Genomic DNA, 25,364 nt, shown 5'->3' with positions numbered 1-25,364 from the left:
GTTCGTGAGTTCGATCCTCACACGGGGCAATCCAGTTTCTTTTCAACTCTCAAAGTCAATGCATGAGTCAGTTATGTGTTATTGTCAATCTCTAGTAATGCTGAATTAGAATATACATTTTTATCATAGACATTCCCGTGCAGCCTCGTTAGCGCAGTAGGCAGCGTGTCAGTCTCATAATCTGAAGGTCGTGAGTTCGATCCTCACACGGGGCAATCCAGTTTCTGTTCAACCCGCAAAGTCAATGCATTAGTCAGTTATGTGTTATGAACTCATCTGTCAATCTCTAGTAATGCTAAATTAGAATATGAATTTCTATCATAAACATTCCCATGCAGCCTCGTTAGCGCAGTAGGCAGCGCGTCAGTCTCATAATCTGAAGGTCGTGAGTTCAACCCTCACACGGGGCAGCTGTGTTTTTTCAACCCTCAAAGTCAACGCATGAGTCAGTTATGTGTTATTGTCCATCTCTAGTAATGCTGAATTAGAATATACATTTTTATCATAGACATTCCCGTGCAGCCTCGTTAGCGCAGTAGGCAGCGTGTCTGTCTCATAATCTGAAGGTCGTGAGTTCGATCCTCACACGGGGCAATCCAGTTTCTTTTCAACCCGCAAAGTCAATGCATTAGTCAGTTATGTGTTATGAACTCATCTGTCAATCTCTAGTAATGCTAAATTAGAACATGAATTTCTACAGAAAAGTGTCCCCGTAGCCTCGGTAGCGCGTCAGTCTCATAATCTGAATGTCGTAAATTCGATCCTCACACGGGGCAGCAGTGTTTTTTCAACCCGCAAAGTCAATGCATTAGTCAGTTATGTGTTATTGTCGATCTCTAGTAATGCTGAATTAGAATATACATTTTTATCATAGAAATTCCCGTGCAGCCTCGTTAGCGCAGTAGGCAGCGTGTCAGTCTCATAATCTGAAGGTCGTGAATTCGATCCTCACACGGGGCAATCCAGTTTCTTTTCAATCCGCAAAGTCAATGCATTAGTCAGTTATGTGTTATGAACTCATCTGTCAATCTCTAGTAATGCTAAATTAGAATATGAATTTCTACAGAAAAGTGTTCCCGTAGCCTCGTTAGCGCAGTAGGTAGCCCGTCAGTCTCATAATCTGAATGTCGTAAATTCGATCCTCACACGGGGCAGCAGTGTTTTTTCAACCCTCAAAGTCAATACATTAGTCAGTTATGTTATGAACTTTTCTGTCAATCTCTAGTAATGCTGAATTAGAATATACATTTCTAGAGAAAAGCGCTCTCGTAGCCTCGTTAGCGCAGTAGGCAGCGTGTCAGTCTCATAATCTGAAGGTCGTGAGTTCAACCCTCACACGGGGCAGCTGTGTTTTTTCAACTCTCAAAGTCAATGCATGAGTCAGTTATGTGTTATTGTCAATCTCTAGTAATGCTGAATTAGAATATAAATTTTTATCATAGACGTTCCCGTTCAGCCTCGTTAGCGCAGTAGGCAGCGCGTCAGTCTCATAATCTGAAGGTCGTGAGTTCAACTCTCAAACGGGGCAGCTGTGTTTTTTCAACCCTCAAAATCAACGCATGAGTCAGTTATGTGTTATTGTCAATCTCTAGTAATGCTGAATTAGAATATAAATTTTTATCATAGACATTCCCGTGCAGCCTCGTTAGCGCAGTAGGTAGCGCGTCAGTCTCATAATCTGAAGGTCGTGAGTTCAACCCTCACACGGGGCAGCTGTGTTTTTTCAACCCTCAAAGTCAATGCATGAGTCAGTTATGTGTTATTGTCAATCTCTAGTAATGCTGAATTAGAATATACATTTTTATCATAGACATTCCCGTGCATCCTCTTTAGCGCAGTAGGCCGCGTGTCAGTCTCATAATCTGAAGGTCGTGAGTTCAACCCTCACACGGGGCAGCTGTATTTTTTCACCCCTCAAAATCAATGCATGAGTCAGTTATGTGTTATTGTCAATCTCTAGTAATGCTGAATTAGAATATAAATTTTTATCATAGACATTCCCGTGCAGCCTCGTTAGCGCAGTAGGTAGCGCGTCAGTCTCATAATCTGAAGGTCGTGAGTTCACCCCTCACACGGGGCAGCTGTGTTTTTTCAACTCTCAAAGTCAATGCATGAGTCAGTTATGTGTTATTGTCAATCTCTAGTAATGCTGAATTAGAATATACATTTTTATCATAGACATTCCCGTGCAGCCTCGTTAGCGCAGTAGGTAGTGCGTCAGTCTCATAATCTGAAGGTCGTGAGTTCAACCCTCACACGGGGCAGCTGTGTTTTTTCAAGCCTCAAAGTCAATGCATGAGTCAGTTATGTGTTATTGTCAATCTCTAGTAATGCTGAATTAGAATATAAATTTATATCATAGACATTCCCGTGCAGCCTCGTTAGCGCAGTAGGTAGCGCGTCAGTCACATAATCTGAAGGTCGTGAGTTCAACCCTCACACGGGGCAGCTGTGTTTTTTCAAGCCTCAAAGTCAATGCATGAGTCAGTTATGTGATATTGTCATGCTCTAGTAATGCTGAATTAGAATATGAATTTCTATCATGGACATTCCCATACAGCCTCGTTAGCGCAGTAGGTAGCGCGTCAGTCTCATAATCTGAAGGTCGTGAGTTCAAACCTCACACGGGGCAGCTGTGTTTTTTCAACTCTCAAAGTCAATGCATGAGTCAGTTATGTGTTATTGTCAATCTCTAGTAATGCTGAATTAGAATATAAATTTTTATCATAGACATGCCCGTGCAGCCTCGTTAGCGCAGTAGGCAGCGCGTCAGTCTCATAATCTGAAGGTCGTGAGTTCAACCCTCACTCGGGGCAGCTGTGTTTTTTCAACCCTCAAAATCAATGCATGAGTCAGTTATGTGTTATTGTCAATCTCTAGTAATGCTGAATTAGAATATAAATTTTTATCATAGACATTCCCGTGCATCCTCGTTAGCGCAGTAGGCAGCGTGTCACTCTCATAATCTGAAGGTCGTGGGTTCGATCCTCACACGGGGCAATCCAGTTTCTTTTCAACCCGCAAAGTCAAGGCATGAGTCAGTTATGTGATCTGCTCTGGGAGAAAAACTTATCCAAAGGTAGTGATGCTTCAATAAAATATAAATACCTAGCGGAAACTACTCTGTATTGCCTCGTTAGCGCAGTAGGTAGCGCGTCAGTCTCATAATCTGAAGGTCGTGAGTTCGACCCTCACACGGGGCAGCAGTGTTTTTTCAGTCCTCAAAGTCAATACATGAGTCAGTTATGTGTTATTGTCAATCTCTAGTAATGCTGAATTAGAATATACATTTTTATCATAGAAATTCCCGTGCACCCTCGTTAGCGCAGTAGGCAGCGTGTCAGTCTCATAATCTGAAGTTCGTGAGTTCGATCCTCACACGGGGCAATCCAGTTTCTTTTCAACTCTCAAAGTCAATGCATGAGTCAGTTATGTGTTTTTGTCAATCTCTAGTAATGCTGAATTAGAATATAAATTTTTATCATAGATATTCCCGTGAGGCCTCGTTAGCGCAGTAGGCAGCGCGTCAGTCTCATAATCTGAAGGTCGTGAGTTCAACCCTCACACGGGGCAGCTGTGTTTTTTCAAGCCTCAAAGTCAAAGCATGAGTCAGTTATGTGTTATTGTCAATCTCTAGTAATGCTGAATTAGAATATAAATTTTTATCATAGACATTCCCGTGCACCCTCGTTAGCGCAGTAGGCAGCGTGTCAGTCTCATAATCTGAAGTTCGTGAGTTCGATCCTCACACGGGGACAATCCAGTTTCTTTTCAACTCTCAAAGTCAATGCATGAGTCAGTTATGTGTTATTGTCAATCTCTAGTAATGCTGAATTAGAATATACATTTTTATCATAGACATTCCCGTGCAGCCTCGTTAGCGCAGTAGGCAGCGTGTCAGTCTCATAATCTGAAGGTCGTGAGTTCGATCCTCACACGGGGCAATCCAGTTTCTTTTCAACCCGCAAAGTCAACCCATTAGTCAGTTATGTGTTATGAACTCATCTGTCAATCTCTAGTAATGCTAAATTAGAATATGAATTTCTACAGGAAAGTGTCCCCGTAGCCTTGTTAGCGCAGTAGGTAGCGCGTCAGTCTCATAATCTGAAGGTCGTGAGTTCAACCCTCACACGGGGCAGCTGTGTTTTTTCAAACCTCAAAGTCAATGCATGAGTCAGTTATGTGTTATTGTCAATCTCTAGTAAAGCTGAATTAGAATATAAATTTTTATCATAGACATTCCTGTGCACCCTCGTTAGCGCAGTAGGCAGCGTCTCAGTCTCATAATCTGAAGTTCGTGAGTTCGATCCTCACACGGGGCAATCCAGTTTCTTTTCAACTCTCAAAGTCAATGCATGAGTCAGTTATGTGTTATTGTCAATCTCTAGTAATGCTAAATTAGAATATGAATTTCTATCATAAGCAGCCTCGTTAGCGCAGTAGGTAGCGCGTCAGTCTCATAATCTGAAGGTCGTGAGTTCAACCCTCACATGGGGCAGCTGTGTTTTTTCAACTCTCAAAGTCAATGCATGAGTCAGTTATGTGTTATTGTCAATCTCTAGTAATGCTGAATTAGAATATGAAATTCTATCATGGACATTCCCATACAGCCTCGTTAGCGCAGTAGGTAGCGCGTCAGTCTCATAATCTGAAGGTCGTGAGTTCAACCCTCACATGGGGCAGCTGTGTTTTTTCAACTCTCAAAGTCAATGCATGAGTCAGTTATGTGTTATTGTCAATCTCTAGTAATGCTGAATTAGAATATACATTTTTATCATAGACATTCCCGTGCATCCTCTTTAGCGCAGTAGGCAGCGTGTCAGTCTCATAATCTGAAGGTCGTGAGTTCAACCCTCACACGGGGCAGCTGTATTTTTTCACCCCTCAAAATCAATGCATGAGTCAGTTATGTGTTATTGTCAATCTCTAGTAATGCTGAATTAGAGTATAAATTTTTATCATAGACATTCCCGTGCAGCCTCGTTAGCGCAGTAGGCAGCGTGTCAGTCTCATAATCTGAAGGTCGTGAGTTCGATCCTCACACGGGGCAATCCAGTTTCTTTTCAACCCGCAAAGTCAAGGCATTAGTCAGTTATGTGATCTGCTCTGGGAGAAAAACTTATCCCAAGGTAGTGATGCTTCAATAAAATATAAATACCTAGCGGAAACTACTCTGTATAACCTCGTTAGCGCAGTAGGTAGCGCGTCAGTCTCATAATCTGAAGGTCGTGTGTTCAACCCTCACACGGGGCAGCTGTGTTTTTTCAACCCTCAAAGTCAATGCATGAGTCAGTTATGTGATATTGTCAATCTCTAGTAATGCTGAATTAGAATATGAAATTCTATCATGGACATTCCCATACACCCTCGTTAGCTCAGTAGGTAGCGCGTCAGTCTCATAATCTGAAGGTCGTGAGTTCAACTCTCACATGGGGCAGCTGTATTTTTTCAACTCTCAAAGTCAATGCATGAGTAAGTTATGTGATATTGTCAATCTCTAGTATTGCTGAACTAGAATATAAATTTTTATCATAGACACTCCCGTGCAGCCTCGTTAGCGCAGTAGGCAGCGTGTCACTCTCATAATCTGAAATTCGTGAGTTCGATCCTCACACGGGGCAATCCAGTTTCTTTTCAACTCTCAAAGTCAATGCATGAGTCAGTTATGTGTTATTGTCAATCTCTAGTAATGCTGAATTAGAATATAAATTTTTATCATAGACATTCCCGTGCACCCTCGTGAGCGCAGTAGGCAGCGTGTCAGTCTCATAATGTGAAGTTCGTGAGTTCGATCCTCACACGGGGCAATCCAGTTTCTTTTCAACTCTCAAAGTCAATGCATGAGTCAGTTATGTGTTATTGTCAATCTCTAGTAATGCTGAATTAGAATATGAATTTCTATCATAGACAGTCCTATGCAGCCTCGTTAGCGCAGTAGGCAGATCGTCAGTCTCATAATCTGAAGGTCGTGAGTTCAACCCTCACACGGGGCAGCTGTGTTTTTTCAAACCTCAAAGTCAACGCATGAGTCAGTTATGTGTTATTGTCAATCTCTAGTAATGCTGAATTAGAATATACATTTTTATCATAGACATTCCCGTGCAGCCTCGTTAGCGCAGTAGGCAGCGTGTCAGTCTCATAATCTGAAGGTCGTGAGTTCGATCCTCACACGGGACAATCCAGTTTCTTTTCAACCCGCAAAGTCAATGCATTAGTCAGTTATGTGTTATGAACTCATCTGTCAATCTCTAGTAATGCTAAATTAGAATATGAATTTCTACAGGAAAGTGTCCCCGTAGCCTCGTGAGCGCAGTAGGTAGCGCGTCAGTCTCATAATCTGAAGGTCGTGAGTTCCATCCTCACACGGGGCAGCTGTGTTTTTTCAAGCCTCAAAGTCAATGCATGAGTCAGTTATGTGTTATTGTCAATCTCTAGTAATGCTGAATTAGAATATAAATTTTTATCATAGACATTCCCGTGCACCCTCGTTAGCGCAGTAGGCAGCGTGTCAGTCTCATAATCTGAAGTTCGTGAGTTCGATCCTCACACGGGGCAATCCAGTTTCTTTTTAACTCTCAAAGTCAATGCATGAGTCAGTTATGTGTTATTGTCAATCTCTAGTAATGCTAAATTAGAATATGAATTTCTATCATAAACATTCCCGTGCAGCCTCGTTAGCGCAGTAGGTAGCGCGTCAGTCTCATAATCTGAAGGTCGTGAGTTCAACCCTCACACGGGGCAGCTGTGTTTTTTCAAACCTCAAAGTCAATGCATGAGTCAGTTATGTGACATTGTCAATCTCTAGTAATGCTGAATTAGAATATGAAATTCTATCATGGACATTCCCATACAGCCTCGTTAGCGCAGTAGGTAGCGCGTCAGTCTCATAATCTGAAGGTCGTGAGTTCAACCCTCACATGGGGCAGCTGTGTTTTTTCAACTCTCAAAGTCAATGCATGAGTCAGTTATGTGTTATTGTCAATCTCTAGTAATGCTGAATTAGAATATACATTTTTATCATAGACATTCCCGTGCAGCCTCGTTAGCGCAGTAGGTAGCGCGTCAGTCTCATAATCTGAAGGTCGTGAGTTCAACCCTCACACGGGGCAGCTGTGTTATTTCAACCCTCAAAGTCAATGCATGAGTCAGTTATGTGTTATTGTCAATCTCTAGTAATGCTGAATTAGAATATAAATTTATATCATAGACATTCCCGTGCAGCCTCGTTAGCGCAGTAGGTAGCGCGTCAGTCTCATAATCTGAAGGTCGTGAGTTCAACCCTCACACGGGGCAGCTGTGTTTTTTCAAGCCTCAATGTCAATGCATGAGTCAGTTATGTGATATTGTCAATCTCTAGTAATGCTGAATTAGAATATGAATTTCTATCATGGACATTCCCATACAGCCTCGTTAGCGCAGTAGGTAGCGCGTCAGTCTCATAATCTGAAGGTCGTGAGTTCAACCCTCACACGGGGCAGCTGTGTTTTTTCAACTCTCAAAGTCAATGCATGAGTCAGTTATGTGTTATTGTCAATCTCTAGTAATGCTGAATTAGAATATAAATTTTTATCATAGACATTCCCGTGCAGCCTCGTTAGCGCAGTAGGCAGCGCGTCAGTCTCATAATCTGAAGGTCGTGAGTTCAACCCGCACACGGGGCAGCTGTGTTTTTTCAAGCCTCAATGTCAATGCATGAGTCAGTTATGTGATATTGTCAATCTCTAGTAATGCTGAATTAGAATATGAATTTCTATCATGGACATTCCCATACAGCCTCGTTAGCGCAGTAGGTAGCGCGTCAGTCTCATAATCTGAAGGTCGTGAGTTCAACCCTCACACGGGGCAGCTGTGTTTTTTCAACTCTCAAAGTCAATGCATGAGTCAGTTATGTGTTATTGTCAATCTCTAGTAATGCTGAATTAGAATATAAATTTTTATCATCGACATTCCCGTGCATCCTCGTTAGCGCAGTAGGCAGCGTGTCACTCTCATAATCTGAAGGTCGTGGGTTCGATCCTCACACGGGGCAATCCAGTTTCTTTTCAACCCGCAAAGTCAAGGCATGAGTCAGTTATGTGATCTGCTCTGAGAGAAAAACTTATCCAAAGGTAGTGATGCTTCAATAAAATATAAATACCTAGCGGAAACTACTCTGTATTGCCTCGTTAGCGCAGTAGGTAGCGCGTCAGTCTCATAATCTGAAGGTCGTGAGTTCGACCCTCACACGGGGCAGCAGTGTTTTTTCAGTCCTCAAAGTCAATACATGAGTCAGTTATGTGTTATTGTCAATCTCTAGTAATGCTGAATTAGAATATACATTTTTATCATAGAAATTCCCGTGCACCCTCGTTAGCGCAGTAGGCAGCGTGTCAGTCTCATAATCTGAAGTTCGTGAGTTCGATCCTCACACGGGGCAATCCAGTTTCTTTTCAACTCTCAAAGTCAATGCATGAGTCAGTTATGTGTTTTTGTCAATCTCTAGTAATGCTGAATTAGAATATAAATTTTTATCATAGATATTCCCGTGCGGCCTCGTTAGCGCAGTAGGCAGCGCGTCAGTCTCATAATCTGAAGGTCGTGAGTTCAACCCTCACACGGGGCAGCTGTGTTTTTTCAAGCCTCAAAGTCAAAGCATGAGTCAGTTATGTGTTATTGTCAATCTCTAGTAATGCTGAATTAGAATATAAATTTTTATCATAGACATTCCCGTGCACCCTCGTTAGCGCAGTAGGCAGCGTGTCAGTCTCATAATGTGAAGTTCGTGAGTTCGATCCTCACACGGGGCAATCCAGTTTCTTTTCAACTCTCAAAGTCAATGCATGAGTCAGTTATGTGTTATTGTCAATCTCTAGTAATGCTGAATTAGAATATACATTTTTATCATAGACATTCCCGTGCAGCCTCGTTAGCGCAGTAGGCAGCGTGTCAGTCTCATAATCTGAAGGTCGTGAGTTCGATCCTCACACGGGGCAATCCAGTTTCTTTTCAACCCGCAAAGTCAATGCATTAGTCAGTTATGTGTTATGAACTCATCTGTCAATCTCTAGTAATGCTAAATTAGAATATGAATTTCTATCATAAACATTCCCATGCAGCCTCGTTAGCGCAGTAGGCAGCGCGTCAGTCTCATAATCTGAAGGTCGTGAGTTCAACCCTCACACGGGGCAGCTGTGTTTTTTCAACCCTCAAAGTCAACGCATGAGTCAGTTATGTGTTATTGTCCATCTCTAGTAATGCTGAATTAGAATATACATTTTTATCATAGACATTCCCGTGCAGCCTCGTTAGCGCAGTAGGCAGCGTGTCTGTCTCATAATCTGAAGGTCGTGAGTTCGATCCTCACACGGGGCAATCCAGTTTCTTTTCAACCCGCAAAGTCAATGCATTAGTCAGTTATGTGTTATGAACTCATCTGTCAATCTCTAGTAATGCTAAATTAGAACATGAATTTCTACAGAAAAGTGTCCCCGTAGCCTCGGTAGCGCGTCAGTCTCATAATCTGAATGTCGTAAATTCGATCCTCACACGGGGCAGCAGTGTTTTTTCAACCCGCAAAGTCAATGCATTAGTCAGTTATGTGTTATTGTCGATCTCTAGTAATGCTGAATTAGAATATACATTTTTATCATAGAAATTCCCGTGCAGCCTCGTTAGCGCAGTAGGCAGCGTGTCAGTCTCATAATCTGAAGGTCGTGAATTCGATCCTCACACGGGGCAATCCAGTTTCTTTTCAATCCGCAAAGTCAATGCATTAGTCAGTTATGTGTTATGAACTCATCTGTCAATCTCTAGTAATGCTAAATTAGAATATGAATTTCTACAGAAAAGTGTTCCCGTAGCCTCGTTAGCGCAGTAGGTAGCCCGTCAGTCTCATAATCTGAATGTCGTAAATTCGATCCTCACACGGGGCAGCAGTGTTTTTTCAACCCTCAAAGTCAATACATTAGTCAGTTATGTTATGAACTTTTCTGTCAATCTCTAGTAATGCTGAATTAGAATATACATTTCTAGAGAAAAGCGCTCTCGTAGCCTCGTTAGCGCAGTAGGCAGCGTGTCAGTCTCATAATCTGAAGGTCGTGAGTTCAACCCTCACACGGGGCAGCTGTGTTTTTTCAACTCTCAAAGTCAATGCATGAGTCAGTTATGTGTTATTGTCAATCTCTAGTAATGCTGAATTAGAATATAAATTTTTATCATAGACGTTCCCGTTCAGCCTCGTTAGCGCAGTAGGCAGCGCGTCAGTCTCATAATCTGAAGGTCGTGAGTTCAACTCTCAAACGGGGCAGCTGTGTTTTTTCAACCCTCAAAATCAACGCATGAGTCAGTTATGTGTTATTGTCAATCTCTAGTAATGCTGAATTAGAATATAAATTTTTATCATAGACATTCCCGTGCAGCCTCGTTAGCGCAGTAGGTAGCGCGTCAGTCTCATAATCTGAAGGTCGTGAGTTCAACCCTCACACGGGGCAGCTGTGTTTTTTCAACCCTCAAAGTCAATGCATGAGTCAGTTATGTGTTATTGTCAATCTCTAGTAATGCTGAATTAGAATATACATTTTTATCATAGACATTCCCGTGCATCCTCTTTAGCGCAGTAGGCCGCGTGTCAGTCTCATAATCTGAAGGTCGTGAGTTCAACCCTCACACGGGGCAGCTGTATTTTTTCACCCCTCAAAATCAATGCATGAGTCAGTTATGTGTTATTGTCAATCTCTAGTAATGCTGAATTAGAGTATAAATTTTTATCATAGACATTCCCGTGCAGCCTCGTTAGCGCAGTAGGCAGCGTGTCAGTCTCATAATCTGAAGGTCGTGAGTTCGATCCTCACACGGGGCAATCCAGTTTCTTTTCAACCCGCAAAGTCAAGGCATTAGTCAGTTATGTGATCTGCTCTGGGAGAAAAACTTATCCCAAGGTAGTGATGCTTCAATAAAATATAAATACCTAGCGGAAACTACTCTGTATAGCCTCGTTAGCGCAGTAGGTAGCGCGTCAGTCTAATTATCTGAAGGTCGTGAGTTCAAACCTCACACGGGGCAGCTGTGTTTTTTCAACTCTCAAAGTCAATGCATGAGTCAGTTATGTGATATTGTCAATCTCTAGTATTGCTGAACTAGAATATAAATTTTTATCATAGACACTCCCGTGCAGCCTCGTTAGCGCAGTCGGCAGCGTGTCAGTCTCATAATCTGAAGGTCGTGAGTTTGATCCTCACACGGGGCAATCCAGTTTCTTTTCAACCCGCAAAGTCAATGCATTAGTCAGTTATGTCTTATTGTCAATCTCTAGTAATGCTGAATTAGAATATGAATTTCTATCATGGACATTCCCATACAGCCTCGTTAGCACAGTAGGTAGCGCGTCAGTCTCATAATCCTAATGTTGTGAGTTCAACCCTCACACGGGGCAGCTGTGTTTTTTCAACTCTCAAAGTCAATGCATGAGTCAGTTATGTGTTATTGTCAATCTCTAGTAATGCTGAATTAGAATATAAATATTTATCACAGACATTCCCGTGCAGCCTCGTTAGCACAGTAGGCAGCGCGTTAGTCTCATAATCTGAAGCTCGTGAGTTCAAACCTCACACGGGCCAGCTGTGTTTTTTCAACCCTCAAAATGTCAATCTCTAGTAATGCTGAATTAGAATATAAATTTTTATCATAGACATTTCCGTGCAGCCTCGTTAGCGCAGTTGGCAGCGTGTCAGTCTCATAATCTGAAGGTCGTGAGTTCGATCCTCACACGGGGCAATCCAGTTTCTTTTCAACCCGCAAAGTCAAGGCATTAGTCAGTTATGTGATCTGCTCTGGGAGAAAAACTTATCCCAAGGTAGTGATGCTTCAATAAAATATAAATACCTAGCGGAAACTACTCTGTGTAGCCTCGTTAGCGCAGTAGGTAGCGCGTCAGTCTCATAATCTGAAGGTCGTGAGTTCGACCCTCACACGGGGCAGCAGTGTTTTTTCAGTCCTCAAAGTCAATACATGAGTCAGTTATGTGTTATTGTCAATCTCTAGTAATGCTGAATTAGAATATGAATTTTAATCATAGACATTCCCGTGCAACCTCGTTAGCGCAGTAGGCAGCGTGTCAGTCTCATAATCTGAAGGTGGAGCGTTCGATCCTCACACGGGGCAATCCAGTTTTTTTTCAACCCGCAAAGTCAATGCATTAGTCAGTTTTGTGATCTGGTCTGCGAGAAAAACTTATCCCGGTAGTGATGCTTCAATAAAATATAAATTTCTATCAGAAACTGCCCCGTGTATCCTTGTGAGCGCAGTCGGTAGCGCGTCAGTCTCATAATCTGAAGGTCGTGAGTTCAAACCTCACACGGGGCATTTAGGTTTTTTCAACTCTCGAAGTCAATGCATTAGTCAGTTATGTGATATGAACTCATCAGGAATAACAAAATTCCCAAGGTAGTAATGCTAAATTAGAATACAAATTTCTAGAGAAAAGAGTCCCCCGTAGCCTCGTTAGCGCAGTCGGTAGCGCGTCAGTCTCATAATCTGAAGGTCGTGAGTTCAACTCTCACACAGGGCAGCTGTGTTTTTTCAAACCTCAAAGTCAATCCATGAGTCAGTTATGTGTTATTATGTCAATCTCTAGTAATGCTGAATTAGAATATAAATTTCTAGAGAAAAAACTTCCCGTAGCCTTGTTAGCGCAATAGGTAGTGCGTCAGTCTCATAATCTCAAGGTCGTGAGTTCGACCCTCACACAGGGCAGCAGTGCTTTTTCAAACCTTAAAGTCAATACATTAGTCAATTATGTTTTATGAAAAAAAGTCAATTTCTCGTAAAGCTGAATTAGAATATGAATTTCTAGCACAGACATTCCTGTGTTCCCTCGTTAGCGCAGTAGGCAGCGTGTCAGTCTCATAATCTGAAGGTCGTGAGTTCGATCCTCACACGGGGCAATCCAATGCTTTTTCAACCCGCAAAGTCAATGCATTCGTCAGGTATGTGATCTGCTCTGGGAGAAAAACTTATCCCAAGATAGTGATGCTTCAGTAAAATATAAATTTCTAGCAGCAACTACCCCGAGTACCCTTGTTAGCGCAGTCTGTAGCGCGTAAATCTCATAATCTGAAGGTCGTGAGTTCAACCCTCACACATGGGAGCAGTGTTTTTTCAACTCTCACAGTCAATACATTAGTCAGTTATGTGTTATGAATTTATCTGTCAATCTCTAGTAATGCTGAATTAGAATATACATTTCTAGAGAAAAGAGTCCTCTTAGCCTCGTTAGCGCATTAGGTCCTCCACGACCGAGATTCCCACGTTGCCGTCGTGTGGAGGCTTGAGCGGCTCCCTGGAGTGCAGCTAGCACTCTGGGGGCCTGACTAAGAGGAATCTCACCCTGGTGGTCGAACCAAGCGTAAAAACTTGCTCTCGACTACACACCTCAAAAATGGAATTGGCTTTCAGGGATGAGACAGGAGGTGTGAAAACCACACGAAACTACTACTAGCGCATTAGGTAGCGCGTCAGTCTCATAATCTGAAGATCGTGAGTTGGGTCCTCACACGGGGCAGCAGTGTTTTTTCAACCCTCAAAGTCAATGCATTAGTCAGTTATGTGATCTGCTCTGGGAGAAAGACTTATCCCAAGGTAGTGATGCTTCAATAAAATATAAATACCTAGCGGAAACTGCCCTGTGTAGCCTTGTTAGCGCAGTCGGTAGCGCGTCAGTCTCATAATCTGAAGGTCGTGAGTTTGACCCTCACACGGGGCAGTCAGCTTCCTTTTTCAACCCGCAAAGTTAATGCATTAGTCATTTATGTGATCTGCTCTGGGAGAGAAACCTATCCCAAGGTAGTGATGCTTCAATAAAATATTAATTTCTAGCAGAAACTGCCCGGTTTAACCTTGTTAGCGCAGTAGGAAGTGCGTCATTCTCATAATACGCAGGTTTTGAGTTCAAACATCACACGGGGCATTTAGTTTTTTTCAACTCTCGAAGTCAATGCATTAGTCAGTTATGTGATATGAACTCATCTGGAAAAAACAATTCACAAGGTAGTAATGCTGAATTATAATATACATTGTTTATTCATCCCTCAAAGTCAATACATTAGTCAGTTATGTTATGAACTTTTCTGTCAATCTCTAGTAATGCTCAATTAGAATATACATTTCTAGAGAAAAGCCCACCCGTCGCCTCGTTAGCGCAGTAGGTACCGCGTCAGTCTCATAATCTGAAGGTCGTGAGTTCAACCCTCACACAGGGCAGCAGTGTTTTTTCAAACCTTAAAGTCAATACATTAGTCAATTATCTTTTATGAAGAAAGTCAATTTCTAGTAAAGCTAAATTAGAATATGAATTTCTAGCACAGACATTCCCGTGTAGCCTCGTTAGCGCAGTCGGTAGCGCGTCAGTCTCATGATCTGAAGGTCGTGAGTTCAACCCTCACACGGGGCAGCTGTGTTTTTTCAACCCTCAAAGTCAATACATTAGTCAGTTATGTTTTATCAAATGTCAATCTCTAGTAATGCTGAATTAGAATATGAATTTCTATCATAGACATTCCCGTGCAGCCTCGTTAGCGCAGTAGGCAGCGTGTCAGTCTCATTATCTGATAGTCGTGAGTTCGATCCTCACACGGGGCAATCCAGTTTTTTTTCAATCTGCAAAGTCAATGCATTCGTTAGTTATGTGATCTGCTCTGGGAGAAAAACTTATCCCAAGGTAGTGATGCATAAAAAAAATATAAATTTCTAGCAGTAACTGCCCCGTGTAACCTTGTTAGCGCAGTAGGATTCGCGTCATTCTCATAATACGCAGGTTGTGAGTTCAAACCTCACACGGGGCATTTAGGTTTTTTTCAACTCTCGAAGTCAATTCATTTGTCAGTTATGTGATATGAACTCATCTGGAAAAATATCCCACGGTAGTAATGCTGAATTAGAATGTGAATTTCTATAAGTGACTGTCTGGTGTAACCTCGTTAGCGCAGTAGGTAGCGCATCAGTCTCATAATCGGATGGTCGTGAGTTCCACCCACACACGGGCCAAATCAAGTTTTTTTCAAACCTCTTAATCAATGCATTAGTCAGTTTTATGATATGAACTGATCGGGAAAAAATGAACTTAGTTTTTCCAATCCCGAGGTGGTAATGCTGAATGAGACAGTGAGTATCTAGATTTCACCACATTAGCGCAGTAGATAGTACGTCAGTCTCATCATCTCCAGGTCGTCAGTTTGATCCTTACATTGCTCTGGTCTTCTCCCTGTTACTTTTTGTAACATAACTTCTTTAGGTTTTGGTGAAATGGAACAACTTAAAACTGAGGAGTGTTGAAGAAAACTACATATCTGCTTCCTGGCAGCATCAAACACTCCTTCACATTATGGTATAAACTGAAGCGCAACTGCGCTAACAAGGCTGCCAAAAAGCTAAACGTAACAAGCGAAAAGCGGATGCGTCGTATTGTATTTTGACACTCTTCTATCAAATGCAGAGGTATTGGAAGGTGACCATGTGGCCTAATGGATAAGGCGTCTGACTTTAGATCAGAAGATTAGGGATTCGAGTCCCTTCATGGTTCTCTGAAACTCTTATGGACAACAACACTTTCTATTCTTCACTCTCCAAGTGTCATTCAAATGTTACAATTGGCGATTTATGTCATCCTTGTCATAAAAAGGCTCACTTTGAGGAACGTTATGACTGCTTGGCGGTCACAAATAATTGAACACCAACATGATTTGTTTGCACACCGTCTTGGTCGTGCGCTGATCACACAACCTCAAGGTTGTGAGTTCAACTCTCATGAACCTGGTGTGTTTTGTCAACCCTTGTTCATTTAAAGTTCAATTAGCGAAGTGAACAAGCTATGTGCACATGTATATACGGTATGAATTAGAAATTCTGCAGAATTTATTGCATTTGAAATTGTGAATACTGAAATACTGAAAGTCAAAAAAAGGAAGCACATGGAATGATTTGTAATATGAAATCGCATGAACTGGACCGATATGGAATACTATGCCATGAGATAATGGATAGATGGATATGAAATGAGCTGAATACTTTGAAGTTGGAATGGTTTGAATCAGTTGAGAAATATGAAAACTGGATCGCAATATCGCTGACTACAGGCTGCTCCATGTCCAAAACTGGTTATTCATCATGTAGGGATGTTATTTTTTTAAATTACTCAACAATATAACGATTTAAAAAATGGCTTGCTCTCTTAGCCTCTCAGATGAAATGATCATGGTTCAACAACCATACCACTTTTTTATATGTGATGATTTTGGAATTGGAGTTTTAGTCAGATGCTAGCCATTAAAAAAAATCTAACTTCGGGCTTTTATTTTGAAAATCGTGAGAATGGGTATAGTTCACATGATGGCTTGAATGAGCTGCACATGTTGAAGTTCGGAATGGTTTGAATCGGTTGAAATGTTGAAGGAGGAGAGGACAATGTCGACAATCCCAATTTGAGAAATTTGGCAATTTATATTAAAATGTTTGTCAGATGGGCAATAAATAATTTCAGATCAATTATGTTAAATTCTATAATTTCTCATTGGCACACCTGATGATCTCTGGTGGCACAGGTTGGGAATCACTCTTGTAATGTTTCAAGGCCTGTGCAACAAAGATGTGCATCAATGGTACCTGCAACAGTTCTCGGCCCGACCCTCGCTTCTCCACGTCCATCTCCAAGCATCGCGACAGGAAGGATCTGAAGACTGGGGACAGCTTCTCTGGACTCTGCAGCTCAGGTGTGCCGTTGGTGGCGATTAAATATAATGCCTAAAAGACAAACACAGCGAGGGGAGATAAAAAACTTTTGTCCAGTGACTCATAAAGTAATAACATGCATATTCGTTGTGTGTCAAGGAAAAGCTAAGTTTTGCCTGGGTTGTGAGTGGAAATGATTGCTAGTCGCATGTGTACTCCGGGTGCATTTTTCACTCACCAACTGAACACTTCGCAGGGAACTGCTGTACGAACTAAAGGATAATGTAAATGGCAGTCAATTTAAAACTGAACAAAGGTTAGACTGCTCGGAGCCACTTTTGTGATCCTGGCATGGAAGTCCATTGTTTCAGAGGGGTCTCGTTCACACCTCCTGTGGTGCAGCTGTGATCTAATCTTCCTGCATTCCTCTGAGTGTCTGGTCATTAGCATGGTCTAAACTTCAGTTACACTTAAAGGATTTCATACTTTTGACTATTAAAGGAATATAAGAGTTTGAGCTTAACATAGTTCATTAGATGTTGGTGCATCCAATGTATGAAAATGTGATATTGTAAAATGCTGAGAGTGTGACTGGTGGCGCGAAACTGGTTGCGGGGGTTGTGCAAGAATGGAATGTTTTAGAAGCAGAAGGCGCTGAGCGAGACGAGATGACTACGGGAAGGAGCGGCCATCGGGGAATCGCACGCAGGAGGAGCCACGGGATTCGGCGGGAGGAGAAAGACCAATGAGAGCGAGCTAAAGTTAACTGCAATACACATAGCCAATAGAATCATGCCAGGATGCCTTTGTCTGTGCCATTTGCATGTTGTATAGTATGAATCAGTGCTGGGCAACTCGGAGGTAGAACACATTCGCTGGTGGCAAGAGAGGTGTAGACTTGTATTGAGAGGGATCCGAGATCTAGGTGCCATGTAGGAAATCTGTATTGGGAATAAATCCACTTCGTGTGTGAAAATGCCGGCTTCCTGATACCTTTCTATTGCAGAACGAGCGCGCATATTGTTGGATGAGTGAGAGTTGGGTAAGGTCGCAAATTGGAGTCAGATTACTAATTTGAGTTTACATTGGGTTAAAGTTAAATTCTAACATTGATATAAAGATAAATTCCAACAGAACATTACATTACAGTCGAATGTAGTGGCTAAGAAAGTTGAAAAAACACCAGCCCCACGTGAGGGTTGAACTCACAACCTTCGGATGCGCAATTTACTGCGCTAACGAGGACACAAGAAACAGCTACTTTCATTTATTGACTTATTGTTTTATTTAGTATTATTAGAAATAAATATTTCATATCTCATAACTGACAAACACAGACTTTGAGGGTTGAAAAAATACAATTCAGATTATGAGACTGACGCGCTAGCTACTGCGCTAACGAGGCGACAGGTGGCAGTTGCATTTATTAATTGACTAATTGTTTAATTTAGGATTAGAAATGTAATCTCATAACTGACAAATGCAGACTTCGAGGGTTGAAAAAACACAATTGCCTCGTGTGAGGGTCGAACTCACGACCTTCAGATTATGAGACTGACGCGCTACATACTGCGCTAACTAGGCTACAGGAACAGTAGTGTTAATTAATTGTTTAATTTACTAATTGTTTCATTATTCAAAGAATTTGATGTAACTGACAAATCCAGACGTCGAGGGATGAAAAAACACAATTGCCTCATGTGTGAGTTGAACTCACAAACTTCAGACTACGAAACTGACGCGCTACCGACTGCGCTAACAAGGACAGGGAACCGTAGCGTTTATTAATTGACTAATTGTTTTATTTATTATTAGTAAAATAATTTCAAATGTCATAACTGACAAATGCAGACTTCGCGGGTGGAAAAAACACAATTGCCTTGTGTGAGGGTTGAACTCACAACCTGCAGATTATGAGACTGACGCGCTACATACTGCGCTAACGAGGCTACAAGAACAGTTGTGTTAATTAATTGTTTAATTTACTAATTGTTTCATTATTAGAAAAGTATTTCATATCTCATAACTGACAAATGCAGACATCGAGGGATGAAAAAACACAATTGCCTCGTGTGAGGGTTGAACTCACAAGCTTCAGATTATGAGACTGACCCATTAACAACTGCGCTAACAAGGGTACAGTGAACTGTAGTGTTTATTAATTGACTAATTGTTTTATTTATTATTATTAGTAAAAATTTCAAACGTCATAACTGACAAATGCAGACTTCGAGGGTGGAAAAAACACAATTGCCTCGTGTGAGGGTCGAACTCACGACTTTCTAAATTAGTATTAGTACCTTAAAAATATTTTTCCAGATAAATTCATATAACATATCTAATGTATTAACTTCAAGGGTTGAAAAATCACAATTGCCTCATGTGAGGGTCGATTTTACAACCTTCAGATTACGAAACTGACGGGCTATCTACTGCGCTAATGAGGCTACTGTCAACAGGCACGTGTATTAATTGACTAATTGTTTCATTTAGTATTAGAAATGTGTATAATCTGATAACTGACAAATCCAGACTTCGAGGATCGAAAAAACACAACTGCCTTGTGTGAGGGTCGAACTCGCGACCCTCAGATTATAAAACTGACACTCTACCGACTGCGCTAACGAGGATAAAGTGAACCGTAGCATTTATTGATTGACTAATTGTTTTATTTATTATTATTAGAATAGCACATTTCATATCTCATTACTGACAAAAGAATTGACTTCAAGGGTTGAAAATTCACTTTTGCCTCGTTTGAGGATCGAACTCACGACCTTCAGATTATGAGACTGACGCGCTACCTACTGCGCTAACAAGGCCACATAATGCAGTGTTTTTTAGAATCTGACTAATTGTCTAAATTAGTATTACTACCTTAAAAATATTTTTTCCAGATCAGTTCATATAACATAACTAATGTATTAACTTCGAGGGTTGAAATATCACAATTGCCTCGTGCGAGGGTCGAACTCACGACCTTCAGATTATGAGACAGACGGACTATCTCCTGCGCTAACGACACTAAACGGTGCAGTGTTCTTTAGAAATTGACTAACGAGCTAACAAGGCTACAAGTAATAGGTATGTTTATTAATTGACTAATTGTTTCATTTAGTATTAGAAATGTATTTCTTCTCATAACTGACAAATTCAGACTTCGAGGGATGAAAAAACACAACTGCCTAATGTGAGAGTTGAACTCACGACCTTCAGATTATGAGACTGACGCGCTACCGACTGCGCTAAGCGGGACACAGGGAGCAGTAGTGTTAATTAATTGTTTAATTTACTAATTGTTTCATTTATTAGAAATAAAAGTTTCAAATCTCATAACTGACAAATGCAGACTTTGACGGTTGAAAAAGCATAATCGCCACATGTGAGGGTCGAACTGACGACCCTCAGATTCCGAGACTGACACGCTAACGACTGCGCTAACGAGGCTACTTGGAACTGCCGTGTTTATTAATTGACTAATTGTTTTATTTAGTATTTCTAGAAATTGCAGAATAGTACATATCTCTTAATTGACAAATGCTGACTTCGAGGTTGAAAAAACTCAATTGCACCACGTGAGGGTCGAACTCAAGATCTTCAGATTATGAGGCTGACGCACTACCGACTGCGCTAACGAGGCTACAAAGAACCAGGTTGTTTATTAATTGACTAATTGTTTTATTTAGTATTGCTAGGAATTTGGGAGTTGTTCATATATCATAACTGACAAATGCATTGACGAAGAGAATTGAAAAAGCACAATTGCCTCATGTGAGGTTGGAACACACGACTTTGAGATTATGAGAATGACACTCTATCTACTGCGCTAACGGGGCCACACGGTAGCTCAATATTTAGAAATTCACTAATCGTCAAAATTAGTATTACTATGGAAATTGTTTTTCCAGATCAATTAATATCACAGAACTGACTAATAGATTGACTTCGGGGGTTGAAAAAACTCAACTGCCCCGTGTGAGGTTTGAACTCACAACCTTCAGATTTTGAGACTGACGCACTACCAACAGCGCTAACGAGGCTACAGGGAACAGTAGTGTTTATTAATTAACTAACTGCCTTATTTAGTATGACTAGCCATGGCGGAGAAGTTCATATCTCATAACTGACTTATGTATTGACCAGTTCATACTATGTCTAATGTATTGACTAACAGGGTTGACAACTCATGCCCCGTGAGGCTTGAACTCACAACCTTCAGATTGTGATACTACCGCAACACTGTCCGATCATGTGGCCAAATGGATAAGGCGTCTGACTTCGGATCAGAAAATTGAGGGTTCGAGTCCCTTCATGGTCATCTTGGAGTGACACCTTTCCAGACATGCATTAAATGTAGTCGACCTTCTGTATCAATGTTACTCAGCTCGTAAGTGTTGCTTTATCCTGTGTTCAGACCTTCATGGTCAGATGATCTTAACTATCCCGCCTATTTAATGCATTTTTTTCGTTTGGTTTTAAATATCTATAAATGTTGTTTGTAATATTGTTTGAATGTTGTCGACGCACGTACTTTTAGTGGTTTTAATAACCGACTTTTGTTCTCTTTTCTTTGCATATGTATTCAGCTGTTCTGTTGTGAATTGTATTGTATAAATGCTTTTCTGTGATTTTGCCTGTGCAAAGCACATTGAGTTGCCTTGCATAGAAAATGTATTTTATAAATAAAGTTGCCTTGTCTTCTTCCAGGTCATGGTAAATCATAGTTTTTTTTAATAGTTTTTTTTTTTAAGAAATTTAAAAAAAAACACTCATTCACTGTACTCACCCTGAGAGGGTTCTCGTTGAGATAGGGGGGCTCGCCCTCCACCATCTCGATGGCCATGATGCCCAGAGACCAAATGTCCACTTTGGGTCCGTAGGCCTTCCTGGTGACCACCTCCGGGGCCATCCAGTATGGCGTGCCCACCATGGTGCTGCGCTTGCTCTGCTCCGGTGTGATCTGAGCGCAGAAGCCAAAGTCGGCTGCAAAGATGGACATGAAGACAAAAAGGCTGAAGGCGGCTGTCGAGATGTTTGGAGCCCCCAAAATATACAACCTCAGGATTCGCCAAATGTGACGAAGGACATATCGTACAAAAACAAACAAAAATAAAACATCTTTATTTTTGTAAAATTGTGATTTCCCCCCCCCAGCAAATATATTTTTATAAAATCTAAATTTAAAAAAAAAAAAAAAAAATCAATTTTTTTTTCATTTGGTGAAAAAAAAATTTCTTGTTGAAATATTCGTAATCAAGCTTACTGAGTTTGACCGATCCATCCATTCCCAGCAGTACGTTGTCGCTCTTAATGTCTCGATGGATGACCTGATTGGCGTGAAGAAACTCCAGAGCCTGCAGGACCTGGAATGCAAACAAAACAGTTTTAACTCCACAAGAGGGTTTTGGTTTTTCTTGATCTTTTTTTGTGTGCTTTGTGACACCACCACAGCTTTGGTGAGTGAACAAAACAAACAAAAAAAAACAGCGATAACATGAACCACATAGGAAATGGCAAAACACTCATTTGAAACCTTAAACCTGTCTCGAAACCCTAACTTGAAACCTTAACCCCGGTATTAAAGCACTAATTTGAAAAGTGTTGACACCATAATTTGAAACCCTAAGATTGTCTTGAAATCTTAACTCAGGCAAGAAACCCCAACTGGAAATTCTAACCCTGTTTTGAAACCCCATTCTGAAACTCTAACATGATTGAAACCCTAATATTGAACTCCATTTGAAAGCCTGACGCAGGCTTGAAACACTCAATTGACACCCTAACCAGGTAGAAAAGCCCTTGTTAGAAACCTTAATGTGAAACCGTGACTGACTTCAATCCTAGTTTGATTGCATCACCTCGTTAGAAACCAGAATTTCAAAATCACGACCCTGTCTTGAAACCAAAACCTTAACACAGGTTTGAAAAATTAATTTCAAACCCTAACCAATGCTTGAAACCCCAACAGTCTTGAAACCGTCATTTGAAATCCTAACTCAGGCTTGGTTCTCTAACGCTCTTAAAACCGTATTTCAAAAGCCTAAAAGTATTGAAAGCCTAATCTGGAATCCTAACCCAGGTTTGGAACCGTAATTGACACGCTAACAGAGGAATGAAGCTCTATTTTTAAACCCTAACACAAACTTGAAGCCCTAATTTGAAACTCCAATTTTGTCTTGGAATCCTAGTTTGAAATCCTGACAGGATTGACAAATGAATTTGAAATCCGAACCCCAGCTTGGAAGGAAACCTAATTTGAAACTCTAACCTAGGTATGGAGCCCTAATATGAAACCTTAACATCGGCGTGAATCCCTATTTTGAAACCCAAACTGTAGCTTTGAACCTGAGTTTTAAATACTAATACGACGGAAACACTCATTTGAAATCTAAACCCACATTTAAAAGATTCTCTAAACACACTCAAAAATTGAAACCTTAACCCAGGCATGGAGCCCTAATTTGAAACCCTAATCTACACTTGACGCCCTTATTTAAAATCCAAAATTGCAATGTTGAAATGTGATTTAAAAGATGGCCAGCACACTGAATACATTTCCCTAACAACAACCATGTGACCTCCGTGTGCGTTTCAATAAATTCCGCCAGAGCGTTTCCACGACGACGGGCTGCGGTTACAAAGAAAAGAATCTCCGGCATATTTTCCAGCTTGCGTTGTGACTCAAGAGTGGAAGCGGCCCCGAAGTGAAAGGAGATTATCGTCTGTGCGAACCTCTCTGCATACGGCTGCGATCTGCGCCTCGTCCATGCACGTCTCCGTCACCACGTCGGTCAGGGAGCCGCCCGCCAGGTACTCCATCACCACAAACAGCTCCTCGCCAACCAGGAAACTGCAAAGCAAAAGGCACTCATTCAAACACACCCCATTTCAAACCCAGACTTGAAACCCTAATTTGAAACTCAAACCAGAATTGAAAGAATAATTTCTAAAAACTAACTTGAAACTGTAACCCAGGAATGAAACTAGGCTTGAAACCAGAATTTTAAAAATGCTAACTTCAAATTTAAAAATTCTAATTTGGATCCCGCAATCGGTCAAGAAATTTAACCCAGGCTGGGAAACCTAATCTGAGACCCTAATCCCGGTTTGAAAATTTAACCCTGATTTGAAAGTCTAAATTTAAAATCTTAACCTGATACCCGAAGCTATCTTTGAAACCCTAATTTTGAAACCCTTACCTCATCCAAATTTAGTTTAAAACCCTAATCCAGTCTTGAAACAGTCATTTTAAACCCCAACCTTGACTAGAAACCTGGATTATAAAAGTGGGATTTTATTTATTATAGTTAGTTTTGACTTTTGTTTTATGAATTCAGTTAGCTTTAATAGTTTTTTGGAGCAAGTTTGATGGTTTTTATTAGTTTTTTTAAGAAACCTAAAAAAAAATTAAAAAAAGAATAAAACAATATATTTTTTTTTTGCTTTAGTCTTAGTTTTTTTAAAATTTATTTTAGTATTAGCTTTGGGAATATTTGTTGCTAAATATTGTGTAATAATTCTCAAACGACCACTTCCACTTCTTCTGTTGCTTTTCTTGTACCTGTCTACAAAGTTGACAATGTTGGGATTCTTCATCTCCTTCATGACCAGGATCTCGTTGATGATGAGTTCTTTCTTGGGCTGCTTCTGCAAGTTGATCTGCTTGATGGCCACCTGCACAGCGAGTACAACATAACAATCCACAAAATGTAAATATGTATCGTCGCTGTCGGGCGGAAACCCAAACGTGAATATATGATCATTTTTTTCCCCCCAAATTGATACAATTGGTCTGTCCTTCAATATTTAAATATTATTAACCAATTTCAAGTGCAGACAATAGCTTGGGAACAAATCGATTAACTCTTTGGAACGCTTCACTTTTCTCACTGCGTGGGACCCGTGCGGCATTACGTAGCCTCAAGAATGAATGTCTGGATGTTTTTATTTTTAATTTTATTTTATTTTTTTTTACAATAACGAGTGAAAATAGTTCCTGTTAGATGCAGTTTAAAAAAACTGATTTTGCTAAGAAAAATATTTCTGTAACATTTTACTATTTTTATATATTTGGGATTTTCTGAAAAGACAAATTTGGTGATGCGAGAATTTCACGCGACACCGCCGATACGTATAGAGTACGTCATTATACATTTTTGCATCAGCATACCTCCTGCCCTGTAGCAACATCTATGGCCGTGTAGACGGTTCCAGATGCCCTGTAAGTACAAAAACCCAAAGCAACAAGTGACAAGATTTTAATGTTCAACAGTGATAAAAAATAATAATAATCCAAAAAAAAAAACAGTGCATTGAAATCCTCATTTGAAAACCGGCTGTCAACCAGTCGCATGTCTTAGAATCTTGATTTCAAACCCAATATCAGGTTTGAATCAGTAATTTCATTGTAAACCTTGACACCACAACCATGTCTTGAAACTCCAATCCAATTTGCAAATCCAAACCCTTAATTGAAATGTTCATTTGAAATCCTAATCATCACTCAAAACCCTAATTTGAAACCCTAACCTGTGCCTACAACCTCAACCCTGGCTTGAAACACGAATGGCTTGAAATCTAAAACCGGAAACCTTACCTTTGAAATTCTAACTTAAGATAGACACCCGATCTTGACACCCTAATTTGGCACTCAAACCCTGTTCCAG

At 40.8% G+C, this 25,364-nt stretch overlaps 1 protein-coding gene and 48 non-coding genes across 49 annotated transcripts in view; 47 read left to right on the top strand and 2 right to left on the bottom strand.

The window, feature by feature from the left end:
* The window catches only part of LOC148342711 (serine/threonine-protein kinase PAK 2-like), a 51,409-nt gene that overhangs the window by 20,160 nt on the left and 5,885 nt on the right, over positions 1-25,364 (bottom strand). The window contains exons 9-14 of the mRNA XM_088311265.1: positions 24,869-24,917; positions 24,260-24,372; positions 23,431-23,548; positions 21,962-22,061; positions 21,485-21,681; positions 16,633-16,770 (exon numbers count right to left, since the gene is read on the bottom strand). Of these exons, the coding sequence (XP_088167391.1) occupies positions 16,633-16,770; positions 21,485-21,681; positions 21,962-22,061; positions 23,431-23,548; positions 24,260-24,372; positions 24,869-24,917 (715 nt within the window). The remainder of the gene's footprint in view (positions 1-16,632; positions 16,771-21,484; positions 21,682-21,961; positions 22,062-23,430; positions 23,549-24,259; positions 24,373-24,868; positions 24,918-25,364) is intronic.
* Positions 143-215, top strand: trnam-cau (transfer RNA methionine (anticodon CAU)). The gene has a single exon. It is a non-coding gene; the product is annotated as a tRNA-Met (tRNA).
* On the top strand, positions 338-410 carry trnam-cau (transfer RNA methionine (anticodon CAU)). The gene has a single exon. It is a non-coding gene; the product is annotated as a tRNA-Met (tRNA).
* Positions 522-594, top strand: trnam-cau (transfer RNA methionine (anticodon CAU)). Its single transcript has one exon. It is a non-coding gene; the product is annotated as a tRNA-Met (tRNA).
* On the top strand, positions 888-960 carry trnam-cau (transfer RNA methionine (anticodon CAU)). Its single transcript has one exon. It is a non-coding gene; the product is annotated as a tRNA-Met (tRNA).
* trnam-cau (transfer RNA methionine (anticodon CAU)) lies at positions 1,272-1,344 on the top strand. Its single transcript has one exon. It is a non-coding gene; the product is annotated as a tRNA-Met (tRNA).
* On the top strand, positions 1,456-1,528 carry trnam-cau (transfer RNA methionine (anticodon CAU)). Its single transcript has one exon. It is a non-coding gene; the product is annotated as a tRNA-Met (tRNA).
* Positions 1,640-1,712, top strand: trnam-cau (transfer RNA methionine (anticodon CAU)). Its single transcript has one exon. It is a non-coding gene; the product is annotated as a tRNA-Met (tRNA).
* On the top strand, positions 2,008-2,080 carry trnam-cau (transfer RNA methionine (anticodon CAU)). Its single transcript has one exon. It is a non-coding gene; the product is annotated as a tRNA-Met (tRNA).
* trnam-cau (transfer RNA methionine (anticodon CAU)) lies at positions 2,192-2,264 on the top strand. Its single transcript has one exon. It is a non-coding gene; the product is annotated as a tRNA-Met (tRNA).
* trnam-cau (transfer RNA methionine (anticodon CAU)) lies at positions 2,376-2,448 on the top strand. The gene has a single exon. It is a non-coding gene; the product is annotated as a tRNA-Met (tRNA).
* Positions 2,560-2,632, top strand: trnam-cau (transfer RNA methionine (anticodon CAU)). The gene has a single exon. It is a non-coding gene; the product is annotated as a tRNA-Met (tRNA).
* Positions 2,744-2,816, top strand: trnam-cau (transfer RNA methionine (anticodon CAU)). The gene has a single exon. It is a non-coding gene; the product is annotated as a tRNA-Met (tRNA).
* On the top strand, positions 3,131-3,203 carry trnam-cau (transfer RNA methionine (anticodon CAU)). The gene has a single exon. It is a non-coding gene; the product is annotated as a tRNA-Met (tRNA).
* On the top strand, positions 3,501-3,573 carry trnam-cau (transfer RNA methionine (anticodon CAU)). Its single transcript has one exon. It is a non-coding gene; the product is annotated as a tRNA-Met (tRNA).
* trnam-cau (transfer RNA methionine (anticodon CAU)) lies at positions 3,872-3,944 on the top strand. The gene has a single exon. It is a non-coding gene; the product is annotated as a tRNA-Met (tRNA).
* On the top strand, positions 4,066-4,138 carry trnam-cau (transfer RNA methionine (anticodon CAU)). The gene has a single exon. It is a non-coding gene; the product is annotated as a tRNA-Met (tRNA).
* On the top strand, positions 4,426-4,498 carry trnam-cau (transfer RNA methionine (anticodon CAU)). The gene has a single exon. It is a non-coding gene; the product is annotated as a tRNA-Met (tRNA).
* Positions 4,610-4,682, top strand: trnam-cau (transfer RNA methionine (anticodon CAU)). The gene has a single exon. It is a non-coding gene; the product is annotated as a tRNA-Met (tRNA).
* On the top strand, positions 4,978-5,050 carry trnam-cau (transfer RNA methionine (anticodon CAU)). The gene has a single exon. It is a non-coding gene; the product is annotated as a tRNA-Met (tRNA).
* On the top strand, positions 6,105-6,177 carry trnam-cau (transfer RNA methionine (anticodon CAU)). The gene has a single exon. It is a non-coding gene; the product is annotated as a tRNA-Met (tRNA).
* On the top strand, positions 6,299-6,371 carry trnam-cau (transfer RNA methionine (anticodon CAU)). Its single transcript has one exon. It is a non-coding gene; the product is annotated as a tRNA-Met (tRNA).
* trnam-cau (transfer RNA methionine (anticodon CAU)) lies at positions 6,669-6,741 on the top strand. The gene has a single exon. It is a non-coding gene; the product is annotated as a tRNA-Met (tRNA).
* On the top strand, positions 6,853-6,925 carry trnam-cau (transfer RNA methionine (anticodon CAU)). Its single transcript has one exon. It is a non-coding gene; the product is annotated as a tRNA-Met (tRNA).
* trnam-cau (transfer RNA methionine (anticodon CAU)) lies at positions 7,037-7,109 on the top strand. Its single transcript has one exon. It is a non-coding gene; the product is annotated as a tRNA-Met (tRNA).
* trnam-cau (transfer RNA methionine (anticodon CAU)) lies at positions 7,221-7,293 on the top strand. Its single transcript has one exon. It is a non-coding gene; the product is annotated as a tRNA-Met (tRNA).
* Positions 7,405-7,477, top strand: trnam-cau (transfer RNA methionine (anticodon CAU)). Its single transcript has one exon. It is a non-coding gene; the product is annotated as a tRNA-Met (tRNA).
* trnam-cau (transfer RNA methionine (anticodon CAU)) lies at positions 7,773-7,845 on the top strand. Its single transcript has one exon. It is a non-coding gene; the product is annotated as a tRNA-Met (tRNA).
* trnam-cau (transfer RNA methionine (anticodon CAU)) lies at positions 8,160-8,232 on the top strand. Its single transcript has one exon. It is a non-coding gene; the product is annotated as a tRNA-Met (tRNA).
* Positions 8,530-8,602, top strand: trnam-cau (transfer RNA methionine (anticodon CAU)). Its single transcript has one exon. It is a non-coding gene; the product is annotated as a tRNA-Met (tRNA).
* trnam-cau (transfer RNA methionine (anticodon CAU)) lies at positions 8,900-8,972 on the top strand. The gene has a single exon. It is a non-coding gene; the product is annotated as a tRNA-Met (tRNA).
* Positions 9,095-9,167, top strand: trnam-cau (transfer RNA methionine (anticodon CAU)). Its single transcript has one exon. It is a non-coding gene; the product is annotated as a tRNA-Met (tRNA).
* trnam-cau (transfer RNA methionine (anticodon CAU)) lies at positions 9,279-9,351 on the top strand. The gene has a single exon. It is a non-coding gene; the product is annotated as a tRNA-Met (tRNA).
* Positions 9,645-9,717, top strand: trnam-cau (transfer RNA methionine (anticodon CAU)). Its single transcript has one exon. It is a non-coding gene; the product is annotated as a tRNA-Met (tRNA).
* Positions 10,029-10,101, top strand: trnam-cau (transfer RNA methionine (anticodon CAU)). Its single transcript has one exon. It is a non-coding gene; the product is annotated as a tRNA-Met (tRNA).
* trnam-cau (transfer RNA methionine (anticodon CAU)) lies at positions 10,213-10,285 on the top strand. Its single transcript has one exon. It is a non-coding gene; the product is annotated as a tRNA-Met (tRNA).
* Positions 10,397-10,469, top strand: trnam-cau (transfer RNA methionine (anticodon CAU)). Its single transcript has one exon. It is a non-coding gene; the product is annotated as a tRNA-Met (tRNA).
* Positions 10,765-10,837, top strand: trnam-cau (transfer RNA methionine (anticodon CAU)). Its single transcript has one exon. It is a non-coding gene; the product is annotated as a tRNA-Met (tRNA).
* trnai-aau (transfer RNA isoleucine (anticodon AAU)) lies at positions 10,968-11,040 on the top strand. Its single transcript has one exon. It is a non-coding gene; the product is annotated as a tRNA-Ile (tRNA).
* Positions 11,152-11,224, top strand: trnam-cau (transfer RNA methionine (anticodon CAU)). The gene has a single exon. It is a non-coding gene; the product is annotated as a tRNA-Met (tRNA).
* Positions 11,679-11,751, top strand: trnam-cau (transfer RNA methionine (anticodon CAU)). Its single transcript has one exon. It is a non-coding gene; the product is annotated as a tRNA-Met (tRNA).
* Positions 11,882-11,954, top strand: trnam-cau (transfer RNA methionine (anticodon CAU)). Its single transcript has one exon. It is a non-coding gene; the product is annotated as a tRNA-Met (tRNA).
* trnam-cau (transfer RNA methionine (anticodon CAU)) lies at positions 12,257-12,339 on the top strand. The gene has a single exon. It is a non-coding gene; the product is annotated as a tRNA-Met (tRNA).
* Positions 12,472-12,544, top strand: trnam-cau (transfer RNA methionine (anticodon CAU)). Its single transcript has one exon. It is a non-coding gene; the product is annotated as a tRNA-Met (tRNA).
* trnam-cau (transfer RNA methionine (anticodon CAU)) lies at positions 12,848-12,920 on the top strand. Its single transcript has one exon. It is a non-coding gene; the product is annotated as a tRNA-Met (tRNA).
* trnam-cau (transfer RNA methionine (anticodon CAU)) lies at positions 13,666-13,738 on the top strand. Its single transcript has one exon. It is a non-coding gene; the product is annotated as a tRNA-Met (tRNA).
* On the top strand, positions 14,353-14,425 carry trnam-cau (transfer RNA methionine (anticodon CAU)). Its single transcript has one exon. It is a non-coding gene; the product is annotated as a tRNA-Met (tRNA).
* On the bottom strand, positions 19,448-19,520 carry trnam-cau (transfer RNA methionine (anticodon CAU)). The gene has a single exon. It is a non-coding gene; the product is annotated as a tRNA-Met (tRNA).
* On the top strand, positions 20,944-21,016 carry trnar-ucg (transfer RNA arginine (anticodon UCG)). Its single transcript has one exon. It is a non-coding gene; the product is annotated as a tRNA-Arg (tRNA).

The sequence above is a fragment of the Idiotropiscis lumnitzeri genome, chromosome 1, assembly GCF_059441095.1.
Source record: "Idiotropiscis lumnitzeri isolate Australia: NSW breed Sydney's pygmy pipehorse chromosome 1, RoL_Ilum_1.0, whole genome shotgun sequence".
In the NCBI taxonomy this organism is placed as follows: Eukaryota; Metazoa; Chordata; class Actinopteri; order Syngnathiformes; family Syngnathidae; genus Idiotropiscis; species Idiotropiscis lumnitzeri.
Note: the sequence above shows the minus strand (reverse complement) of the source record. Positions and strands in the feature narration are given on the sequence as shown.